General features: G+C 37.0%; 1 protein-coding gene across 7 annotated transcripts in view; it reads left to right on the top strand.

Annotated features, from left to right (window-relative positions):
- cadm2b (cell adhesion molecule 2b) overlaps positions 1-26,460 on the top strand; it is a 251,426-nt gene that overhangs the window by 157,657 nt on the left and 67,309 nt on the right. For all 7 annotated transcript variants that reach the window (XM_065281609.2, XM_065281607.2, XM_065281604.2 and 4 more), the window contains one exon: positions 10,778-10,927. In XM_065281609.2, the coding sequence (XP_065137681.1) occupies positions 10,778-10,927 (150 nt within the window). The remainder of the gene's footprint in view (positions 1-10,777; positions 10,928-26,460) is intronic.

Below are 26,460 nucleotides of genomic sequence, written 5' to 3'. Positions count from 1 at the left end.
GATTCGATGTCCTTTTCGTCTTTATATCTTCTTGCTGGACGTGATCTAGACCAGGAACGTCAGAAGTTTTGAAACTTGGTGCCGAGTTGGTACTAAAGTATAAGAATGTATGGCAAGGTTTTGAAATGGTAATATTCATAACGAAAACATTCATAAAGTATTGTATTACAATATTTATTAAAGTTGCAATTGAAAATGCAACCATAATTACATTCTCATCATGTTTCACGTTCTTAACCAGTGAATTGGGGTGTTTTTGGTACATTTAGACCATTTGATCAACTTCTGTGGGTGTGCGTGTGCAGGCAGGCGCACGTGAATTAATACCAAAATGAAGCCTTGCATGAAAGCTAATTCATCCTCACACTCATTACCTCAGCATGGGGGCTCTTTCACAAGTAATGAATTTTAATTTTCCCGTGCCTAGCAAAGGCTGACAGACATACCAATCACATAGCATTCAAAATGATATTACCTCTCGCATTAGCTCTCATTTAATCTTCTGCCAGCTTAAAGCCACAGACTCACTGTGAAAGGGAAATTGATCAGATAAGCATGTCTTTCATGCCTAAGGCCCTAATCATAAGTGTGTACACTGAAAAAAAACGGAATAAATGAAAGTAACAGTCGCTACTGTAGATAGATTTATAGTTTCAGTAATATGTGCTGAATAATAAAAATATATTTTATACTCACACGATCAGGCATCTTATGAAAAATATTCCCCATATTACATTTATCGACCACAGAAAAAAGGAGAAGAGGTTTGTGCTTATGTCTCCTGCTACTCCGATGTTTCTACTAAGCAAAAGATCTCAGTAATTTCAATATTTTCCTCTGGGTCACTTGGAAGTGAAACGCAGCAGCCAGAAAGAGATTCAGCCGGAGCTTTGGACAGATTCCTGTTCTGGAACATTTCTGCAAATGCCTCTGCTGGCTTTAACGGGAGAAGATTAAGGCGGACATATGAGTCCATATTTATAATGGGAGGATGTTATTGCTGTGTAATGAATTGAGATGGTCGTTCCTCTGGTTGATTTGGGGTTATTTGTTAGCTCTTTGCTGGTTGTAATGGCGTACGGTGTATTCTGCATTGGCGTGCTCCTCTGCTTTCTGGTCATTTATCAAGGACTGATTTCCATTATGTGGTGCAGTCAGCTGAAACAGAAAAAAGCTTTTTTGGATGTGCGGTACATTCATTTATTGCCCCGTCTTGCTCCGCTTAAGCGCAGGTGTTTATTAGATGTCGCCGCTTACTTTCCACCTAAAGAATTGACTCTGTGTTTATTTAATAAGAAATACACTTCACGTAGTTATTTAAGGATACCGTGTGCCATAAAAACTTACAGATGTGAATACGCTGTGCATTTACTGACTACTGAATTTCCAGTTTTGAAAAAACTAACCAGCATGGAATGCAAGTGTGCTGGCTTCTTAAAGGGATAGTTGAGTGAAAAATGTAAATTCTGTCATCATTTTTTCACCCTCGGGTTATTACAAACCTGTAAAAATTTATTTGTTTTGCTGAAAACAAATGAAGATACAGTATTTTAAATGTTAATAAACAATTAAAAACTAAACAGATGTGGGGCACCATTCACTTCCATAGTATTAAAGGGACACTCCTCTGTTTTTGAAAATATGCTCATTTTCCAGCTCCCCTAGAGTTAAATATTTGATTTTTACAGTTTTGGAATCCATTCAGCTGATCTCGGGGTCTGGCGGTACCACTTTTAGCATAGCTTAGCATAATCCATTAAATCTGATTAGACCATTAGCATCACGCAAAAAAATACAAACCTGTTAAAATGTATTTTGCCGTAACATGGCTGCAGCAGGCGCAATGATATTATGCAGTGCCCGAAAATAGTCCCCTGCTATTGGGGACTATTTTCGGCTGCTGCATAATATCATTGCGCCTCCTACAACCATGTTACGGCAGCAAAGTCCTTGATTATTACGCCAGAATGAGAGTATAGTTCCTAGCTATATCTACCTAGAAAATCGCAACTTACAATTTTCTGTCAGTCTTACTACACGATGTTACTACAGAAGAGTCAAGTTTTAAATAAGAAAATTATCCAAACTCTTTGGTTATTTTTAGCGCAATGCTAATGTTCTAATCAGATTCAATGGATTGTGCTAAGCTATGCTAAAAGTGTTACCGCCACACCCGGAGATCGGCTGAATGGATTTCAAAGGTAAAAATCAACTATTTAAATCTAGGGGAGTTATATTTTCAAAAAAGGTGGAGTGTCCCTTTAAGTTTTCCTACTATGGAAGTCAATGGTGCCCCAGATTTGTTTGATTATAAACATTCTTCAAAATCCTTATTTGTATTCAGCAGAATGAGTGGAGGGTGAGTAAATGATGACTGAGTTTTTCATTTTTCAGTGAACATCCCTTTAAGTTAACCAGCATTTTTCAGTCTCCTTATCAGAATGAACACACTATTTGACCAGTGTTTTTTGCAAGTCCACCAGACACTATAGGCAATACACCTACAAATGATTAAACTAATGATCAAGCGTTGTCCTGTTGAAATAAGGGGACAAAGCTGATCAGGGATCTGCAGGGTAAAAAATTTAAACTGCTAACCCATCATACACCGATATCATTCTTTTCATTATTTCTTTGTCAAAAGATTACCAGCTCATACAAGTAACTTTTCTCTGTGTTCTGGGCATTATATGAGCATTAAAACAGTTCTGGAGTGTTTATATGAAAGTTGCCAGGAACATAGTGACACATACAACTTGCAAATGTTTTATACACTTTACATATTCTTCTGTTGATGCAAGAATTGCTTTTTTATCAAACTGGGAAGTTCACATTTCACTGAGGGATATTTATTGCATTGTCACAGCACTTCAAGCTAGTTGCGGGTCTCATTTGGGAAGAAAAATAATAAATCATTATTCTGCTTTCAGTTGTACTTTACTGATGCAATTTTTCCAGACGATGAAGAACTGTAGGCATATTGTACTCACAGGCTGAGACAACACACCTACAGAGTCCACCCACAGTCTGTTTACTGCATCACTATTCGCTGATGCATACTGAACACAAGCCACTGATTGGCTGAATTTTCTAAACTTCCAAGAGTAATGGTACTGTACAGTATGTAGCTTGGGATAATCACTGAATTTGCCCTGGCTTAAATCATATTCATTCATATGTAGAGTTTTGTTTGAGTCAGTTGGTACTGTAACAATGTTTTTAAATGTTATTATTAAATCAATGTACGTAAAAATTAAATTTATTGGCCAACTGTGGTTGGTGACTTTACATGTCAGTTAAAAAAAATCCTGTTTGCACAAGACATTTAGCCTAAGTTAAATTAAAATTAAAATGTTACAGTTTAGTTGGTTACCAAATTTGCCTCCTTTTAATCTTAAGTACTGCATTTGTTTGCAAACTTGTTCCCCTGATAGGAGAAGTTCAGATTTATGGGCAACTTTTCTTCCTATTTCCGGCGTGACACTCGAGTCTGTCCCAAAATACGAGATTGGTGCGCCCTCGTGGACTTACATCAAGGGTCCCTAAGGTGTGACATTGGGACAGGGCCCAAGTCGGATGAAATTTATAACCGTCATGCATTGCTTCAAGCCAGCCACCGATCTGTCTGCACAGCGCCGTATGAAGCCGAACACACCTAATAAAAGTACAGAGCCTTCAAAATGAGACACAGCTAGTTTTGCAGGGATGTCGTATTTTTTGTAGGTCAACCCCAAAAGTTATCGGGACATGTGTTCCCTCCCTAAAAGCCTATTTTTACCATAGACTTTAGGATTTTCACAAATAAAATAAGATCTGTGTTTAACAACAAGTTTATGACATTTAACTGTTTTGTCCAACAAGTTAATCTTCACAGTTGAACATACTTTTATGAAATCCAACTTTTCTATTTCTAGTAAACGCATTTACACTGTTTAGCAAGTGAACCCATGTCCCACTTACTTCTGCAGGGTTTCCCACAGAAAATTTGTTAGTTAATGTGGTAGGGTTGGGCAGGGGCGGGCCCGGGGGGCGTGGCAATCAAAGGGGTGGAGCGTACGCGTTATGATGAATTTAAAACACTCAAATAAAACTTAATTTTGAAGAAACTATAACAGAAAATGAACACATACTAGATTTTTAATGAATTAAATGTTTTTACCTTTAACGGGAATAGCTTCGTGATGAAGTGAAATTTAAGGGGTTAATAAACACAAACTAAAGCAGATGTTGTAGAACGTCTGGCGAATAATGATAGATAGCGCAAAAATTGTAAAAACTGATTATTTCCCACAATTAATTACATTATCTTAAAGGAGTGTAACTGTAAATAATGCACATAAATAAAGTGAGCAAGAGCGCTCAACAATTATATCTAATCAACAGGCATGTGAAACCTAGCTAGCAGGTTGCTCAAACAACAAAATCACCTGTTAATTTACCTTAAATTTGCAAGAACTATAGACGAAAACAATAACAGGCTTAAATAAACCCAAAACATAAGTCCACTTACAGTTCTCACGGACACGTGTTTTATCAACTGGCTATCCTCCAGACATGACGGACCATGTCTTTATCTCATTTCTGCCGTGTGTCACGCATGCACGCTCGCGGTGTGAAGCGTGTCCACGCTATTCTCCGAGATGTTTTATCAACTGGCTAGTTATCCTCCAGACAGTGACGGTCCGGACCACGTCTTTCTCATTTTGGCCGTGTGGTGCGCGTGCCCCCTCGCGGTGTGAAGAGCATCCGCGCTATTCTCCGAGATGCACTTGACGGTCTTTTTTGCAGCGAATTAATTTTTTAACGACCTAGTTAAGGCGGTAGGGTTTCCCAGCTTAGGCGGGCCGCCCGAATTAAAAGTGCTGCTTGAAACCCTGTTCTGGCACTCATTTCGAAGGATGCCTCCTTCAGAGGACGTATTTTTTTAATTTTATAATGTTTATTTATCTAAAATTAGAGAATCACAATGGCATGCCATCCAAGAATGCAACCTTGGACGGACACAGCTTTAAAAATGAGATGGAGCTAATGTTTTGATATTGCCACAAAAGCCTCTTTCACACAGTAATTAAATTTACCAGTAAATACAAAAATGTGCTGTTCAAACACGCAGTGACCATTCGTCTTTTTACCAGTAAGACATCATTCACACATCAGTATCAAAATACCATTGAGAAAGCGGTGGCGCGCGGCTAGCTCAGTGTTGTATTTGTAAACAATCCACGTTGTTCATATCCACGTTCCGTATTTTGTTGTTTTCACGTCTGTGGTAAAGCTGACGGTCGCGAAGTTGCTCGTGACCAAAAAACATTAGGCGACGTCAAACCGAATCTGCGTCACAGTACTGTTTGCACATTAGGCTTCACAGAGGGCGTGCTAAGGACGTCGGCAATTTGGCAAGTAGATGGTTAGCTGTTTTAAACCACTTTGGGGAAGAAATGTGTACGTAAACTTCAGGTGTGCTCGACTTTCAAGCAGCGCGTGTGTAAACGTCCGTAAACAGTATTTTTGTGTTCACACATAGCGCTTACCAGTAAATTACTGGTTATCTTACAACCTCTCTTTCTGGTAAATTGCCAGCACTAATTTACTGGAAAGGTTATGTTCACACATGACCTGTTAACTGCAATTTACCAGTACATTACCAGTAAAGACTGTATGTGTGTGTAAGGGACTTATGTCACACTTATATTTAGTGAACGCTTTAATCCAAAGTGACTTGCAATGCACTCAATCTATCGATTTTATCAGTATGTGTGCATCCTTGTAGTCGAACCCATGTCCTTTGCGTTGCTAACAAAATTCCCTTTTAATTGAGAATCAGATTTTTTTATTTAAAGTCACCATTGAAGCCAGTGACCCATGTCCTTTATTCCCTCTAATCACTTCATTTATTAGTCAGCGTCACTGTTTAACATTAACTCTCCATGTCTGTTTCAACTGCACCTCGTGCGCTCACGTTGTTCTGGAATAATGAAGAAGGCGGTCAACACGGCGGTAGGTACAACACATTCATAGCATGCGGGCCTAGAATGAGACGGATCCCAATGTCACCTTCATGAGAACTCAGCAGTGCCTGGCGCTTTTGGGAAGCCCACACAGTGATCTCCTACCGCCACGAGACAGAGTATTAGCTCGTGAATAATTTCATGCAGGCTAACACGTTGATTTACGAGCCTCTGAAATCCTAAAAATTCATAAAATGGGTTTTAGGTTAGAGATTAGATATATTTGGTTATATTTATTGTACACAATATTGTTTATTGTGGTTATATAGTAATATAGACTACTATTATACTAATTTATTGTTATATAGTAAAATTATTTTAAATAAATTATATAAAGTGAGTCCACAATGATTGAAGAAATCTAAACAGAGATTTAATAGTCTTAAAGGGATAGTTCACCCAAAAATGAAAATTATTTCATGATTTACTCAACCTCAAGCCATCCAGGATCTATATTACTATTATCTTTCAGACAAACACAATTAAAGTTATATTAGAAAATGTCCTGTCTCCTCCAAGGTTTATGGTGGTTGTAAATGGTGCTTCTGAATTGAAGCCAAAAAAGTCCATCACAAAAGTTAAGTTGAGGTGAACTATCTCTTTAAAACTAGTTCAAAATTATGGTCTTCTGAAACTTCTAAAACAAATCTGTTTCAATTTTCTTGTAAAACTAAATATATAAAAATAAATATTTAAGACATCAATCACTTAATCAAAACATTGTCTACGCTTCTCAATATTCAATTAAAAATATAGTTATTATGTGCACTAATTTTCTAGTTTAGGGATGATTTACCATTTTACCAGCCTTGCGTTGTGCCAACCCACTACTTTCTTTTATTTCCTGGAAAACAGTGTTAACCAAGTTACAGCCTCATTCAGCATTCGCTTTCATTTCGAAAGCAAAAAATAATGGCATGATTTCGCAAAGGCACGATAACAAAATTAAGATATCTGGGTGAAGCGCAGCTTCAGGGGGAAGCTTTTGCCTGGTGGTACCTGCATTATTCGATTATCACGTTTTAATAAGCAGAGAATTGCACAACTCAATTTTTCCTCTACCGGGCCACCTGCGATATTGGCAGAAAAGATTTCCTCTGAAGTCACATGAGTTTAAAAAGAGCGAAATATGAGTTGAGATGCAGACTGAATGCAATTAGGAGTCAAAAACAAATTCGGTATAAGACCGAGCTGAATCCACAGAGGTCAGGCGATTAGACTCGGTTTGGATGTCCCCTATGCCTTACACAAGCACAGACGCTCCGCCCCCTTTCTCAGACTAGACACGAGACGGTCGCTAACTCGGATCGAAGCACCGCTGTAGTCAGGATTATGTGTCAATTTGCCACCCAGCTGCCGGAGCAGTATGTCCCTTGCCGAGCATGACTAGCTCTAATTAGGCCATGCTACCAATTACTGCTGATCCCAAGTCAGAACGAGAAGAGAGGAAGAGAGAGAAAGAGGAGGACGTCGTGCAAAGAATTACACCTTGCGTTTCTCTGTTTTGTTCACCCAAATGTTAAATGTGTGTCAAGTCCATTTCATTTCTTTCTTGCTTTCTTCCTCACGCCATTCCAGCATCTATAGCTATATTCATGGCGAGAACTGGTTAATCCATACATAAGTTGGGGAAGGGGCAGTTTGGTATCTTCAATCCCGGAATACACTGCAGGATTTTTGCTCTCCTATAAGAACATGACCTTATTACACTGTGCGACATGGATCGTTTAAACTTGGGTACGATAAGCATGTAGACTGTACGATGATGACACGAAGGCTTCGATGGCTACGTCACACGTTAGCGCAACGTCACCAGCAAGTGCTAGTGGTAAACAAATACCAGTACGCAGGTCGTAGCAGCAAACACACTGCGTTGATCATGCTGAATTTTTGACACTGCCAGAAAACTATCGTAGGCTATCTTTGGACGCAAGACCGGGAAAACGGGCATCTTTGAACCTCTTTCACTGTACGACATCGGACCACCGATGAAGAGCCACGATTACAGAAATTGCGACGATTGTTTTACCATGGCAATCTTTCGTCTGGGACAGCCAAAAATCGTGCAGTGTATCCCAGGGTTTACTTGCATGTTTTTTGCCTTGTGTATGTGAGTAAACATGAGTAAACCCAGGCTGACACATGTATTCTTCAGTAAGGTCAATAAAGTTTAGTTATATATAAAATATACAGTAGAAAGTCATATTATATTACAAATTTAGTAACTGCTATAGGGTGTTAATAAAAATAATTATTCAAATATCATTTGAATGTATACTGTATTCATTGGGTGCCACCCTACCACTAAAGTCCGATTTATAGTCGTGCGTAACTTCTATCCGTAGCCTGTGCGTAGCTCTGCATAGCCTGACGTGCACCTTGCAAAAGTTTTAACAGCGCGTCAGTTCTATGCAGACCGTAAGCGCTGTGATTGGTCCACCAGAACCCCTCCCGTCAGGTAAAAAAACTGCGTCTTAGGTATTTCCGTTTGCGACGGTGAAAACAAAGATGAGCCAAGTTGAGGAATGATTTTACTCAAACTGCAACAAAAGTCACTGTTTATTTACTTCCATCATTGCTGGTCTTCTAAAATCATACATAACAAGTTGCTGTTTCTTCTTCGTTTGTGGGTTAACTTGCAAAGCTTCTTCTTCTTTGACGGTCGTGCTGCTACTGTGGTTACACGCGTGGATACTGCCTACCAGCGGTCTGCGCGCGTATTTGCACGTCGACGAGGACGACGACGCAAAAGTATAAATGAAAACCGACGTGGAACCTATGCCGTCCCGGCTACGCCGTAGGAACTACGCACAACTATAACGATCCCTTAAGTTACATGATACAGTAACCTGACAAGGTTAAACTAATAGCTTACCCAAAAAATTTTATTACAACCCTGTATAGTATTATTTTGAACACAAAGATATTAAAGAAGACACTGAGCAAACTTCACACAGCTATTTCCATACAGAATTTTGAGTCATAGTTTATTGGACTCGTACGTATACACAGACTTTCGACGCATAGGCATTAAAGGAATAGTCTACTCTTTTGCCATATTAAACTGTGTTATTACCTCAACCTAGATGAATTAATAAATACCTATCTTTTTTCAATGCGTGCACTGTACAGCGCGTTATGAATGCGTTAGCATTTAGCCTAGCCCCATTCATTACTATGGTACCAAAAAAAGTTTTATTTGGTGGCAACATACTTACTGGTATAATTCCTCATGTAACAGTCTTTAAATAGGGAAAACACGGAAGTGTTTGGTGGCTTCCCTGTTTGGTACCATAGGAATGAATGGGGCTAGGCTAAATGCTAACACATTCACGACGCGCTGTACAGTGCATGCATTGAAAAAAGTATTAATTCGTATGTATTAATGTATTAATGTATTAATTCGTCTAAGTTGAGGTAATAACATAGTTTAATATGGCAAAAGGGTAGACTATTCCTTTAAGATAAATTGCAATACCTCTCCTGGCCTACATAATACAGTATATACTCCTGTACGTGTATGGGCGTCCTGCGCGTTCATTGTTCACGGTTTAAAAAATCCAGCAGTGCATGTACAGTATGCGCACACTCTTCTGATAAGAGAAATTGTGTCACGCACACTGTACGGGTAAAAACAGGACTAAACTTTCAGCTTTAGCCATGACTTAAGGCCAAATTAAAGTTTCTTTTTTACGCATATGCAAGGCTCCAAGTACAGTGCGACTGACGCAATTTTGCCCTCAGAAGAGTGCCCACGTACTGTATGTGCTTACAATATAGTTCTCATTAAAATCGACACGTTTTATTTTGTGCCACCATACTTACTCGTTTAACTACTCATGTAACAGTCTTTAAATATGGAAAACATGAAAGTGTTTGGTGGCTTCTAAATTCATCCCTGTTTGGATCCTAAGGAATAAATGGGGCTAGGCTAAATGCTAACACATTCACGACGCACTGTACAAAGATTTAGTGCACGCATTGAAAAATATAGGTATGTATTCATTTGTCTAAGTTGAGGTAAGAACATAGTAAAATATTGAAAACGGTGGTGTTTTCCTTTAATACAGCACTAGCCTTGAGTACCTTACGGCTTTTATTAAACAGTTAAAACACCATGCTAATTTTTAAGCATAACAAAATGTAGCAGCACAACTTTTTATGAAGTTAAATTACTAAAAGCTTTCCTTCCACTTGAAAAAATAGTCCCTGACCAGCAACAGGAAGTTTCACACGTTTATATTACTAGGGGTGCTGTGATACACAAAATTGTTGGGTGCAGCAGTCACGGCTATGTTTTATCATATAGAAAAGATGCACAGCTATCGACCAATCAGAATCAAGGACTGGAACGAACTGTTTTATAAGCCAGTATAAACCCACTCAGGGTGAACAACAGTCTGAGGGAGTTACTGTACCGCACGTATTACATGACTACTTGAAACATAAGTAGGCAGCTGACCACAAAATATTGATTTAGGACTATTTTATTAGTTCTTTTATTACGTGAAACATTTTAGTAGCGCTGGTAAGCGATCTGATATCATTTAATCCTTGGATACATGCCAGTTGAACAATGTCAGGCCATAGGATGGTATGATTGACCAGTAACAAGAATATTTCTCAGTAACAAGTTTCAAAAGATTGCTCTATGTAAATTATTACACACAACTAACTTAATGGTGTTTGTTTTGTTTTTGTAGCGTGACATCCCCTAACTGTGAATTGCTTATAAACCTGTCTATCTTTTCCTATGTGTCTCTCTGCAGGCAGCCAAGCTCAGTTTCCCATAACCCAGAATGTCACGGTGGTGGAGGGCAGCACGGCCAACATGACCTGCCGAGTGGATTATAATGATAACACCTCCCTCCAGTGGTCAAACCCAGCACAACAGACCCTCTTCTTCGGGAACAAGAAAGGTGGGTGGGTGCCAGGATGTGCAGTAAATCTGTCTGGGATACTAGGGTCGAGAGCAAATGTGCTGTGTAAGGACGACCACGGGTGCAGGGTGGACGTTGACTAATGAGACTTAATCTGTCCCGCTCTCTCTCTCAGACGAGCATACAAACACACCAATCAATTCTCCGATCCATAGCATCCACATAAACGCTGCAGTAACAAAAGCAATTTACCATTATTAATCGTGCATCGATGGAGAAATATGAAGTGTTGCATTTAAAGTCATCCAAGATAAGCACTCAACTCATTTAGTCTCTAAAGTTACACCTGTGGGAATGTTCTGTATATGAGTTACAACGTGACTAATCATATCAAAAGAAAGTTTTCATACAGAAGCAAAATCGAGTTAGACTTGATGTAATCCATTTGCCATTGATGGAAAAGTTATTACAGTGCATTTTGAAAAAAGATCACAAAGACAATAATTTTGTCCTTCGCAAACACGAGTGCAGACGAATCATTCGCAGCAGAACCGGGCCTCGCATGAAGAAAGTAAATATGGTCAATTTTGATTTCCCGTTGACTCTTATCAGAACATAGGCAGGAGATGAAGGTAGATTTGCTTTGTTATTTGACGTTGGTAACAGCAGGGCTTTTGTCTGAGGTGCAGACAGAACGTTTGTCTGAAAATAAGTTGCTTCATTAGTTTGCGGTAGAGAGTGGTACCTTCAATGACATTTAAGACTTACAGCAGGTGTGCGTGTGTGCACGCGCATGTGTTTATGTGTGAGACAGAATCTATTAAAGCTCTATACATCCAGGAATATTTTGTTTTTCCTTGAGGGAAATAATCTTGTTGCATATATTTTTGTTTCTCTCTTTATTCTGTTCTTACGGGTCTGAGAAGTGTCCTTGTGTTTTGTATTGTTATTGACAGCATAATGATCTTGTATAAGAAGTATGAATTATGTTTGATTATATTACAGGGGCTCCAGCAAATAAGCAGACCAAATACGCAGTTCACCCAATTTTTTTTTTTTTTATGTAGCATTAGCCTCTTGTTAAGACTTGTGTCTGGTTTGATGCAACAATTTTAAAGGCAATTGATGATATGTTTTTTTGTTTTGTTTTTTGGCTTTGTTTTGTAATTGAGTATTTCATGTTGATGGTTTATGCTTCCAAAATATAGTATGGAAGGCGAAAAGCAGTAGTAGTGGGGGTGCGCGGGGCAAAAACTAACACGGGGTTAGTTGTAACACGGACTGTTTACATTGTCGCACAAGGTTGAGCGTTTGGTTTTCCAGTATTTTTTTCATGCTGCAAAAAAGACAGGCATGTAATGTTTTTCCAGAGAGTTATTGATGAAAGACATGTAAGTAAATTTTTCCATCAAATGATTTTTTTCTTTGTGTAAGACAAACTGATTAATCCAGGTGTGCCTGACCTCAGTAGTCACAACAACAATAATCAGACACACCTGGATTAATCAGTTTGTCCAATAATGGCAGACAGGAAACAAGGAGCTGGCTGAAGTTCAGGAAGTTGTGCAGCTGGGCATAAAGCCTATTAGGCGAGTACCCAGGGGCACCAAGACCTTAGGGGCACCAACTTTTACCAGCCATATAAAATAAAAAAATGTATAATTACGAAAGCACCTCTTTAGGGGCGGATCACACAGAATGAGGCGGACAGCACTGTCTTTATTTGATTGATAGGCAACCACCAAATCAGCTGTCCTGCAAGTATAAATGGGCTCTTTTGAAACTTTTGTTTGCTGTCCCTTAAAGGGATATTTCGGCCAAAAATGATATTAAACCAATGATTTACTCACCCCCAAGCTGTCTGAGTTGCATATGTCCATTGTTTTTCAGACAAACACATTTTCGGATATTTTAGAAAATGTTTTAGATCTTTCAGTTGATTCAATTTAATGTTACGGGGTCCACGACCTTCAAGTCCAAAAAAAATGCATCCATCCTTCACAAATTAAATCCAAACGGCTCCAGGATGATAAACAAAGGTCTTCTGAGGGTAATCCGCGCAGTGTTGTTGTAGAAATATCCATATTTAAAACTTTATTAACGTAAATAACTACCTTCCGGTAGCGCCGCCATCTTAGTCGCGTCCGCATTCAGGATGAGAGCTTACGCAGCCTACGGAGGTTACTCTGCTGCTGCTCTGTGCCCCGCCCTCCGAATTTGTCATACGTCACTAAGAAAAGTGCGTACACTACGCTAATACTCTCTCCTGAACACAGAGGAGTCTAAGATGGTGGCGCTACCGGAAGGTATTTATTTTCGGTAATAAAGTTTTAAATATGGATATTTCTACAACAACACCGTGCGGATTACCCTCAGAAGACCTTTGTTTATCATTCTGGAGCCGTTTGGATTTAATTTGTGAAGGATGGACGCACTTTTTTGGACTTGAAGGTCGTGGACTATGGGTGGACCCCGTAACATTACATTTAATCAACTGAAAGATATAAAATATTTTCTAAAATATCCGAAAATGTGTTTGTCTGAAAAACGATGGACATATGCAACTCGGACAGCTTGGGGGTGAGTAAATCATGGGTTTAATATCATTTTTGGCCGAACTATCCCTTTAAGAAAATGACAAGGTATACATTTTTAATAGTATGCGTGTGCACTGTGTTCGAACCCTTGGTCTTTTGCACTGCTAACGTAATGCTCTACCACTGAGCTATACAGGATTCAAATCGTGCTTTTTTTAAAGATTTATTAATTTGATACATTTACGCTTACTCGAATTGCCCTTTGATTTAAAAAACAAAACAAAAAAACAGAATAATAAACTAGATTCGGAGAGGAAACAAGACTCCATCAGCAAAGTTATCCGCTGATTGTCTTGGCAGCTAGAAGCTTTTTCTTGCACAAGCCGCACCAAAACCATCCGTTTTTATAGTTCATGTTTTCGTTTTGCATCTCCCAAGCGAACGGCATTTGTTTTTTGGCAAGCCGCACTAACTGCACGGAATACGAGTATAAGGCTTGTTTCTCTTCGTGTTTGCAAACACTCCAGTTCCGAAGTCTGGCACGGTCACGGCAATAGCCATGAGGGACAGACAAGCCGGTCTAGGGGGTTTAACGTGACGCTGACACAGATTGGACGAAGTGAGCAAACTCGGAAGATCTGCCAACATTCTGCCAGCGCCAGCCAACATAATGCCCTCTTGGAAACGCTCTTTCACTATCTCTTTCTCTTCGAGTGGACAGATGTGCTGCTGTTGAGGGCGAAGTAACAGTGGTTATTTTGTAGTGGGAAGTGGCTCGGTTAAAACCGTACATGAACTATGCCAGATGTTAATAAAGATAATTGTTTGGAGTGTTATGGTAATGGAATGGGAGGCTTGTGAGTTTAGTGACCTGTATGAGAAGTAATTGTATTTTCTGGAAGAGGAATCGTATATGGTGTGCTGGCAACCATCGATTGCCTTGAGGGAACAGACACAGGATATTTTGTGGTTGTCGTAGCTAAGGAGCATGAATACCAACAGGAACACAGAGAAACCGCTAAGCGTAGTGTTGTGTCACTGAAACATAAGCTAAATGATTTTTGTTTTGTTATTTATATCTAACTATAGCTCATTTTACACATAAAGCCTTTACTTGTAACTTACTGATATGTGATTGTGTGAACAAGATATTTTCAAAAATATAACCTTGATATCTTTAATATGAATGAATGAGGTCATGTCAAAGAATGAAATCAATGACTGAAATTAAACATTGGCCATCAGACTTTAGCCCGGATTTTAGGGTCACATATAGGTTGTCTGCTTTGGGCCAATCATACAGTAAAGCTCCGAAGGAGATTATGCAATTTTTAGTACAAATTATAGTTTTTTTTAATGTAAACCTCCTCTAGATGACTTTTGATCATTGACCATTGTGTCGCACTTTGTGGTTTAATCATCTGACAATCAAGACCCTGGCTGTGTCCGAAATAGCCCCCTATACCCTCATTCACTACTCCCTACATTAGTCCACTTGAATGAGTGACTGAAAATGAGTGAGGGAATTGGGACCCTAAAGATGAAAGTATAGTCCATTTTTTTAAGTTTACACGAGGGTCCGTGACAATGGGCGTGATGCAATTTTTGTCATCAGAAGAATGCATGCATACTGTATGTGCACCACCTGATTTTTGATACCTTGCACACATGATGTGTGTAGGTTACGCGTACAGGAGTGGTGTATTTTCTGGACTATAAGTCGCTCCGGAGTATAAGGCCCTGTTTACATTAGAGCATTTGCGTTTTAAAACGGCATTTTAAAATGAAAACCATCCTCATTTATACTGGCATTTAAAAAAAGAATCTTCATCCACACTATACACGACCATAAACGCATAAAACATGACCAATCACGTAACTGGACGTGCGCACAAAAGTGTAAAATAACTTATTACTCTAATAAAAGCTTACTTTTGCGCATTTATGCAGCCTAGGGGTGTGCGGTGTACGTCCTCAGCTAGCAACAACACAGAAATAGCAAAAAGCGAAATCAGCTAAACGAGCATTAAATATTAATATGACGTTGACTTGATTGTTTTTATTCATTTATATTCACAAAACTTATCAACAAAACATCGATTAAAATTAAGAGACAAATTCTATGAAATGAAATTAATTTTAAAGTAGCAAACAAAACTTAAATTAAACTCGACTTGTCTTACCCATTACAATTCTCCCTTCATAATTGCCTTTACAACGCCCTATATGGGGTTTAAAATTACAGTCTATCTTTCGTAATGAGCTAAAAACATACATATAAAACAGACATTATCTATAAGGATACATGTTAAAACAATCTGATATAGCGTTTATAATAGCTGGTTGGTAAATGATGCGCTGTCACATTTACATCAGCTGTTCATTTACATAAGACTCTGTCGACGTTCATTTACACTCCAGCGCAACGTCTGAGTTCTCAAACTAAAACAGGGTCTTCAGCATTTACGAACGACTTCGTTTATGAGGGTCGGAAATGGTGGCGTAGTGTAAATAAAAGGCGTAAACGTGGCAAAAGTAATGCGTTTTAAAATGTAAACACATTAATGCAAACATAGCCTAAGTCGAATCAATCAAAAATGCACTGAAAAAAATCCGTAGAAATTGCAGCTGGGTTGCTGGTAATTTACTGTAGATTTTAATTTATGTTATTTACTGGCAACATTTTGTTCAAAGTTAAATGAACATTTAACATTTACAAGTCTTTGTCTTTACAGAGAAAAAAAAAACAGCATCAAGCAAAACATTCTGGGAAACAAAATCTGAAGCAAAAAACAGAAAAAGGTTGATGATGATTTCTGGTTCCCAGAATGCTTTGCATGAGGCTGTAATTGTATAGTTTTATTCTGTAAAGATAAAGACTTGTTAATATTTAAAATTTATTTAACTTTGAACAAACTCTTGCCAGTAAATAACATAAATTTAAATCTATGGTAAATTACCGGCAACCCAGCTGCAACAACATTGTAATTTCTACGGAATTTTTTTACAGTGTGCGGTATGAAGATGAAAAAACATATATGAGTCGCAATAGACTACACGTCGCATTTATTTAGAAATTATTTCACAAAATCCAAGCCAAAGAACAGACATTTAATCTGGAAAGGCAAGTTATTCAAATAAACAATAGCACACAGAACAGCAGGCTGAATAGATATTCGTTCGATATGAAGAGTTTCGTTGCAAAATGAGATAACTCCGTTTTTAACATTTTTGTCAAAACATGTTTATTATTATGTTATCGTGTTATTATTTTGTTTAATGGTGCTACTTAGCTGTATTTTTTAAGTTATGAAGGTTTAAATCAAAACAAACCAATGGCAGTTCAATTGATATTAATTGGAATGCACAACCAAAAAACGAGATTTCTGAAAAATAAAAAAAACGGAGTTATCTCGTTTTGCAACGAAACTCTTCATATGTAGTATGTAGGCCATGAGAGGTATTGCAATTTGTCGCAATGTGCATGTGTCAAAGTCAGTGCACATGTATGAGTCAAATGAACTATGCTTTGAAAAGGCTGTGTGCGTACCCATCTCACGTATGTGTAAAAAACAGACTATACCCAGGACTTAAGCAGCAGAAGCGTTTTGGGCAACATCTTGTGTCAAAATGCGGGAGTTCATTTTGCACGCGCCTCATAGTAAAGGGGTAACGGCTAGCAGTTAAGGGGAACATCGGTTGTACACATACTGTATTATTGCGGTGAATTATGGTATTGAATAAGCACACTCGATAATGTCCACTATTATTTCGACACCACTACAAAATGGTTGTCCCCTTAAATAATGCACTATTTAAAGCGGAATTGAACCCTAGACATTTTAGCCTGTTATTACGGGTAATTTATGTCCATTTTGCATTTTACATGAAAAAAATAGAAATTTGCAATATTTCGATTTTAGATTGATAGTGTGTTGAAGCGTAATTTTCAACGGTCTTTGATGGACTCAATTAACCATAATGCACTGCGCGAAACTGAGTCATTAGCTCCACCCACTAACCGATGCAGCCTTCAGGTTATTTCGACTTCATGCGGCGCCGCAAGAACCGACAGCCGGATGACGTCAGGGTTCCGCGAGAGCGATTTAAAAGCAAACTCCTCCGTATGATTTCGCAAATTGCTCTCGCAGTACTTTGACGTCATCCGGCTGTCGATTCTTGCAGCACCGCACGAAGTTGAACAAACCTATTAACTTCTTTTACCGCTCAACCTGCTCTCAAATCAACTCAAGTCAACTTGAAGTTAGCCGGCAAAGGAACCCAACCAAAGAGTAACTCCGCTTTTACCGTCTCTGAAGGGGAAATCACCAAAACCCTCGATAAAAGATGACTAGAACCTGTGCAGTATGGATGTAAGGACAACAAATGCAGGCCACCGGGAGTTTTTTATTGTTTACATCATCAAAGCGATCCTCAGCTGACACAGATTACTTGAAAAGTTGAATATGCAGCCAGCACTTTCGTCAGGAAGATTTCGAGTATTGTTTTCAACCCAGTTTTTACGCGAACTCAGGTAATGTAAAATGGTCAAAATATCTAAAACATAATTTGGCTTAGTTGTTGCTTGTTTGGTGTAACTACGGTAAACATACTATGTAGAAAGTTATTATCATCTTGTTGTTATTATGAATTATTATTAGAGCAGCCGTGTTCGGTGTGATCATGCCCTTAGACCTGTCACTCAGAAATCAAAAACATACTACGATTGGGACAATTAAACCACTTCTTTTTTTATGACTGACATAACATAATTTCACAGATACTTTGATGCTGTTGCGTGAAAGGTGTCTTAAAGGTATAGCTCAACTAATAAGAAAACTCTGTCAAATGCAGCATTTTTTTGGAGTGTACTAAAAGAATACAGTTAATGCAGGCAATCTGTATCAAGTGTTTTAATATACAATGTAATTCTAAAGTAAACAAAAAATTAGAAAGCAGTGAGAAATGACACTTTGATGAATAGGTTTGTAATCTTGCATTTCAACATAAAAATGGAAGCATAAAAAACCCTAAGCTGTTCCCCTGACATTTTTTATGCCTGAAGTTAGAGACAGGTGTGATTTCTCAAGACGTCTGTTTCAGTCATAGCTGCCAGGTTGTAGAAACATGTTTCAAATTACTTGTAACACCTTTAAGTGAAGCAACATCGACTCTTGAAAGCATCAGACAGTATTTCCCCCGTGTGTGATTCCTTTGAGCTGCCTTTTATGCCTCATTAAAAAGTGTGTAAACTTTTTTGCGATGATAAACTGGCACCTATGGTACGGTAGTTGTCTAGAAGATCTTTCTGTGTACCGTCACCGTCTGTCACAGTAATAACCGTATGAGGTGTGGTGGTGTGTACCTGTTATTGACACTTCATTTGACAGGTATGTAGTGAAAAGTGGACAGGAAGAGATTGGGTAGAGAGGTTTTGCATCTTGATTTATACCTGCACAACCCACACAAACACCAAGGCTCAGTGTGGAGATGCTGTGCCACAGCTCTGGCCAATGAAGATGATTTTTCATGCTTTCCTATTACAGATAAAAATGCAGAGACCCATACAGCATATCATTTAAAATATTTTTAAAATATACAAAAAATGACCCAAAAATAAATTTATATTTTAAAGGGGACATTTCACAGACTTTTTAAAGATGTAAAATAAATCTTTGGTGTCCCCAGAGTACATATGTCAAGTTTTAGATCAAAATATCATATAGATAATTTATTACAGCATGTTTAAATTGCCACTTTGTAGGTGTGAGAAAAATTGGCCATTTTTGGGTGTGTCTTTTAAATGCAAATGAGCTGATCTCTGCACTAAATGGCAGTGCAGTGGCTGGATAGTGCAGATTAAGTATTTATCCCCTTCTGACATCACAAGGAGAGCCAAATTTCAATGACCTATTTTGTCACATGCTTGCAGAGAATGATTTACCAAAACTAAGTTACTGTGTTGATCTTTTTAAAATTTTCTAGGTTCATCGAAGCATTGGGGACCCAATTATAGAACTTAAACATGGAAAAAGTCAGATTTTCATTATATGTCCCCTTTAAAATAAATACAAATAATACAAAATAGCATTTATAATAGCGTCACATTGAAAAAACTTTTTATGTTCAAAGTTAAAATGAAATATTTTTTTACTTTTATAAAATATTATTTTTATATATTTTGTGCATACTTTACAAACAATTTTTTTTGGCCAGGATTAATGTATGGTTTGTAAAAATAGAAATGTGTTTGTTGCCCCTGAAATGTATAAAAATGAAGGTTAAAACTAAATATGTTTTCAAATTACAAAAATATATTTAATTAAGCTTTATGTATTAAAGGCAGGATAGGCAGGAATTATCTAAAAAAACTTTTTTAAAATTTTTTTAAACTGTCTTTATATACCAATACATACGTAAAATGTAAGTACTCTGAAAAAGAGAGTATAAAAATTTAGTGTCTGTAGACCTCTCAGCACTGTTTTTCTTCCAAAAAAACCTACATATAAATAAATATTACTTGTGTTGATATTACAGAATAAATATTTGAAGAGTTTGATTCCAAAATGCAATAAACGCATAAAAAAAGAGTAACCACCAAAATCTTAATTTTACGCATAATCCAATATCCGCCGTGTTATTCTGTCATTTATTCTCCCTTTTTTCCCAAAATGCGATAAACGGCAGTCCTCATTTTCTGCCGAATGCAATAAATCTGCTTAACAAATCACAGCGCACAATTCCACGCCTTGTAAACAACAATAGCAGCACTTGAATACACACAGAATCCTAGTTTTTCTCATCTTGTACCTCGTGATTAACAAAGAAAAAAAAACTTTTGATTGCATTTATAAACCTGTGGTGGTTTTCTGTGGTGGGAAAGAAACGTAAGCCATCGACATCTAATAATTTACGCGAGAGGCACTCGGGAGATGGAAAAATGCCGGTTGCTTGTTCTCCCAACAGCATCAAGCTTCTGTCATGTTAACACATTGACCCCAGGGGATCTTATGAAAAACGTTACATTATTTTACGCAATGCCAACAAAAATCAAGCAAGACCAAAACATTTTACAGCTGATCGCTGTCAAAAAAGGTTCACTGACAACGTCGAAAGAATAACAGCAGTAATGACAGTGTTCTTAATATGAAGTAAGTGTTTTGATTAATGCCATTAATGTTTTTTTTTATCAGTGTATACCACTAGTCAACTAAATGAATATAACATGGCAAAGATGAATGCACATTTATATATTGATTTAGTAGATTTATAGCATTTTGATGATTAAAAACTGGTCATTATTGCATTTTGCGGAAAAAATAATCAGTTTTTATAATAAATGTTTGAAAATCAAATTATGGATTTGAAGTTTGTAGCAGAAAATAGTGGTTTTCATCTTTCACTTTCTTGGTATAGAAAACACATTTTACAGAAATTAGTCAAAATGGATTTATTTAGTTTTGGAACCAAACTCTTTATTTCCTCTACTTACTGTACGTTCACACCGCCACCGACTAGAGCATCAAAAACTGCTCTGGCTACCTTGCCAACAACGCTTGAAAAAAATTCGCGGACACTCTGACGATTGAATGTATCCTCTGGAATCCTCTCAAGCCGAGGACTATTGGTTTGCGCTTTCCGACTGGTTGCCGCCGAACCGCATCATAGCTCGTTACCATAAAGTTGACCTGATTTTAACACAGATGCTCCCGCCGGCTCTCATTGAAAATAAATTACTTCCGGCCACTTTGACGCTCTCGTCAGCGGCCGTCTGTACGTACAGTTATGGTGTGAATCCAAGCCTTCAAATGATGTTGCATACATTATTTACTAATTTGCTTGTTTTTAAAGACGTTTCTGTGCCTCGTTTTGGGGAAATAATAATGCAAAACCAGACTTGTAAAGTGAACTTTAATGTAAATTATTTTAACAAAAAGGCCTCCAGATGGACTCAAAGTGTTATTGTCAGCAGTGTGTTGGTGGCGTGAGCGGTCAGGATTTCAGGGCAATAGTGTGAATGATGAGAGAGAGTTAACAACGGAAATGTTGAAGAGAGGGGAAATTGGCTGCGGTCACAATTAGGTCTGTGAACCGAGACTGAAGGATTGTCAATCTCAAGAGGCTCTGGGAAGTGAATGGGCACTTCTCCGGTGACCGGAGACTCTTTTTGCGCTTTCAGTATTAAAGGACTAGGGCAGGACTTAATGACAAACTCAGCACCTCTAGCTCTTTTTAGGTGGATCTCTTACCTTGTATTCATGCAGTATATTTTATGCTATAACTGGTATATATGTTTAAAGAAAACCCACGTGTGTTTATAATAATTTCGCTACGTCCTATTTCAAGGTGTTAGGGATATAAAGGGACATTTAAACTCTGTTAGATTGAAATTGTGTGCTGTAATAAATCAGAGAGGGTATCAGTTAACTTGCACTATATTCATGTAAGGTAATATTTAAATAGTCAACCATCACCAAACAGCCACTCAAATGAATATTTACAATATTATAAATACAGGGAAAAATCAGACACAGGTGAGAAAAATGAGTAAAAGACAGAAAGAAACAAAACAAGAATCCACTAACTTAAAACCAAATCAAACTTACCAATTGTCAATAGCTTGCGAAATCCTTAAAAGGTTGGTGGATGCTGAAACTATCCTTATAAATGCAAAAATACATTCATTGTAAAAGAAGACATGTACTGTAACTAAATATTTTATAAACAATTACACAATTGTAATTTTTTTACTTTGTTGTATTTGAAAATTTTGACAGCATGCTTGACAGCAAAATAATCTTATTTACACATGCAAGCTGTTCAAAAAGGCCAATCAAAACTAGCCCATTGAACTTAGGCCAAATGCCAAGACTCAAAATATGCCACTCCCCTACCTAAAATACAGATTTTGCATTCACTTTTATGCATTACACATGAGATCTTCCTAACAATCATTGTATATAAGTAATTATAAACACAGTCTGATTTATTAAATAAGATCATCGTGCCTTAAGATGGACAGCACAGCAGATGAACAAATAACCGACGGACAAAAAACAGCCTGTGGCAAAAGTTTAAAAGTGGCCCAATTCTGCAGGAAAACCGCAGACTTGGCAACACCGCATGCAAGTTATTAATAAACTTGACATCACTGTAAAAACTCTGTAGCAGTTGGTGCACCTGTTGTACATATTCTACACGGTAAGCAAGTGTCATATCACAACAAAAGCAGACCACTTCATAAATACACACCAAGCATTTTTGCATTTAAAAAACATCTAACAGCTGACCGAACACAGCCCAGACGTCTAGGCTAAAACAATATTATTTAATAAAGGTCTAATCATAGCCCAAAAATCTATAAAAAAAATAATAATAAATAAATGTAACCAAACACATTGTAATCACTTTGCTTGAATATGGTAAATGGTAAATGGACTGCATTTTTATAGTGCTTTCAAGTTTTTGCCTCACATTCACCCATTCACTCACTCATTCATACACCGACGGCGGTGTCAGCCATGCAAGGCGCCATTCAGCTCGTCGGGAGCGGCTGGGGTTGGGTGTCTTGCTCAAGGGACCTCGACACTTGGTCAGGTGGAGCCGGGGATTGAACCAGACATCTTTCAAGTTATTTTGGCAAAAAAGACAAATATGCTTGTTGAGTATTAAATTCGCTTGCATATAAGGATCCATGCCCACCCTGGATCCATCATCAGTCTCAAATCTGGGACATCAGATATAACAAATAAACTTTGCATGTACGTGTTAATGTTTATCATTCACTGCAGTATAGCAAGTGATTTACATGGCACATAGACTTTCAATTTTTAAGTTGAATTTTTAAACATTTCATTTGATCTGATCATGCATACTGTATGTTATCCAAATTATTATTTAATGTATTAGAATTGCATTAGGTTGCATTGTTATGTATTAGAGAATTCCCCTGCCCCTTATCCAAATATTTACAGACCTCTTTAATAATACAACCTTGCAACTCTATATTTACTATAATATTTGGGCTGAATAGAGTAAGTATAGTCACCGAACCGTCTTTTGGAAAATGGCTTTAATCCTCAATCGAGCACAATGACAGCTAGATGCGAATTTAGATTTGAGGTGCATGAGGTATATATTTTCACTGATGTGCCTAGTTCATTATATTTGACTTCTGGACCACTGGAATGAAGAAATGGAAATACGATTGCCTGTGGGTGCTCGCGCTGAATTTTAAAGAGATTCAAGGGAATTATGTGAAGCATGCTGTTGGACTCATGCACATTCTCTTAGAAAAGATGATAAAAAGTGGGAATATGTGAGGATCTATGTGTTGTAAAAATAAAATATCTATTCAAAAACTTCCACAATTTAGTAAACTGGCAGCAACATAAACTTGATAAAATAAAATAAATTTATTTTTTTAAACCACTAAAAGCTGGGTCATTTCAACCCATTTTAAATTTTAAACAATTAAATGTATTTGAATGTAAATATGTTCATATTTGACACCACCATAAAAATCCTTGTTGCACTTAAATTTGTAAGTTTAATCAACTTGAATTTACAATTAATTGTTTGTGATATTAATTTGAAATATATTTTAAAATAAATATAATTCCTAAATAAATAAATACAAAAGAACATAACATAACTTTTTGACTATAGTGAGGAGTTGCTATAAATTATATAAAATAGTTGAAGTAGCTAAAGTTATTTCAACTTTATTTTTTATAATTTATAGCACAATTTTTTTTATAAAAAAAATTTTAGGTGAAAAAAAAACGTTACATTTATTTTTATTACTTTAACTCATTCCCCGCCAGCCTTTTTTGGAAAAGTTGCTCTGCCAGCATTTTTTGTGGTTTTCACAAAATGCCTTCCAAGAAAATTTTCTTCTAAAAATATATAAACATACAAATATATCAAATGAAAGAACAGATCCTCTGCTTTCAAGCAAACAAACAAACGAAATAGAAAAAAAGAATGATTCATCCAATCTATATTTTTTTCTCTGCTTATACTCTTAAATATGGCCATTTTACTTCAAAAATAAAACAATTAGCAAAAAGCTGAAATAATTGGATTTTTGTGAAGGATTTTCGTTAGATATCAGATTTAGAACAATTAAAAAAAACATACACAGAGTGTAAAATTAATAAATAATTTTTTGATTATAATATTTTTTTAATTGGGTAGTCTAGTGCCATTTAGTGGACTTTTTATAGTGTTGTTTACTTTTTTATAGTGTTAAGAAAGTTTAAATGAATTGTAATTTTCAAATTGATTAAACTTAAAAATTTAAGTGCAACAAATAATTTTTACAGTGTACCATGGTTACACTGTAAAAAATTGCTGTTAAAAAACAGCCAAATTTAACAGTATAATTCTGTTTTTTAACAAAAACAGAAGTATACTGTTAAATTCTGCATTCTGTAAAAAAACAGTTTTCAGAATAATGTGAATTTACAGCCCTGAGAGTCCACCGTTAAAGACTGTGTCCCAAATCACACCCTACACCCTCATTCACTATTCCCTACATTAGTTTCCTAATGATCCACCTGAAATCAAGTCAATGAGTTCAGATACTGAAGCATTAATGATGGACACCTGCTGCTAATAAACAGAATCACTGAAGAAAAGATAAATAAAAAGATAAGACATGAGCAGAAACACTTACAGACACAAAGACTTAGATGAACATCAACTGAAAATAACACAAGACATTAAATCTCTCCATATATCACCAGAGGAGAATTAAACATTTACACAAACACCATTACCATCTTCACTTAGAAACCACTTTGACTTTATTATGTTATACATTTACAACAGTTCTTACTGAGAACAAACAGGTGTTTACTAGACTTTACAAGCATTTTCTTTAAAGTCACCATTATGGTGATCACTGTTTTCATTAGTTGGGCTCTTGACTTGGTTTACAGTTGGGTTGCTATAACTGTGCCTTTATGATGCATGTTTCTTATGGCAAAGAAAACCAAGAGATGATAGACTCTTGTGAGGTTGTCTGATTATTGATCAGTAGTTTGTCTTACCAGCCTTAAGAAGCTGAATCATAACAATTATTAGTACTTAGGGATGTTATGACTAAGTATTTACATATTTGAAACAGAATCATTACAACAATTATTAGTATAACAGTAATCTGATATCTTGACAGAATTGTATACATATGGACTTTGGTGAACGTGAAACCCTATTCCTCAGCTGACAAACACAGACATCAAGAATCAGCCTACGATTCTCAACTATGGTGACAAAAGAAAATGGGAAAACAGTTCATCTGCATAATTTATTCATGTTGCAATGCATGCTGGGAGTCATGAATGAGTTTTTTATGCTGATACCCAGCATGCATTGCAGCATGAAGCTTTTCATTTGATAGTCACCATTGTTGAGATTCATAGCGTGATTCTTGATGTCTGTGTGTGTAATTTGCTTGTGTTTTTTAGTTCATTTATTCCCAATGTTTTTAACATTCCTCTGGCTACCTCAACACTCAGTTTCTGTTACATTATAAGACTACTACAAGGAGTTTCGTACCATCTAACCACTTATGAGCTTCTGTTTAAAGTCAGTAAATTACTTTTAACTCATGACACTAACACCATAATGGTCATTAGTCAGTGATAATACTTTATTTATACTTTTTTTTGCCATATTCAATGTCTTTCATATCACATTGAAAAGGCATTAATAAATATAACAGCAAAGGGCCAACCCAAGGATCAAGAGTCCTACTAAAGCAACCGCTGATCACGAGAATGGTAACTATTATTTAGGGATTAGACTATTAGACTAGAGCTGTCCAAACTCAAAACAACTTGCACTGACATATCTTAAAATACATCAGTGTCCTTCGTTTTGCCTGAAAATGCACAGAAGTAATGTTAGGCATGTTTGTTAAAACTAGTTATATTTTCTAATTAAACTATTCCTAGTTTAAGATAATCCCTGTCCAGGAAACCACACCTTATGATTTACTTCTCAGTAAGAGCTAATGTACATTTAAAA

Source organism: Paramisgurnus dabryanus, chromosome 8 (genome assembly GCF_030506205.2).
Source record: "Paramisgurnus dabryanus chromosome 8, PD_genome_1.1, whole genome shotgun sequence".
Taxonomy (NCBI): domain Eukaryota; kingdom Metazoa; phylum Chordata; class Actinopteri; order Cypriniformes; family Cobitidae; genus Paramisgurnus; species Paramisgurnus dabryanus.
Note: the sequence above shows the minus strand (reverse complement) of the source record. Positions and strands in the feature narration are given on the sequence as shown.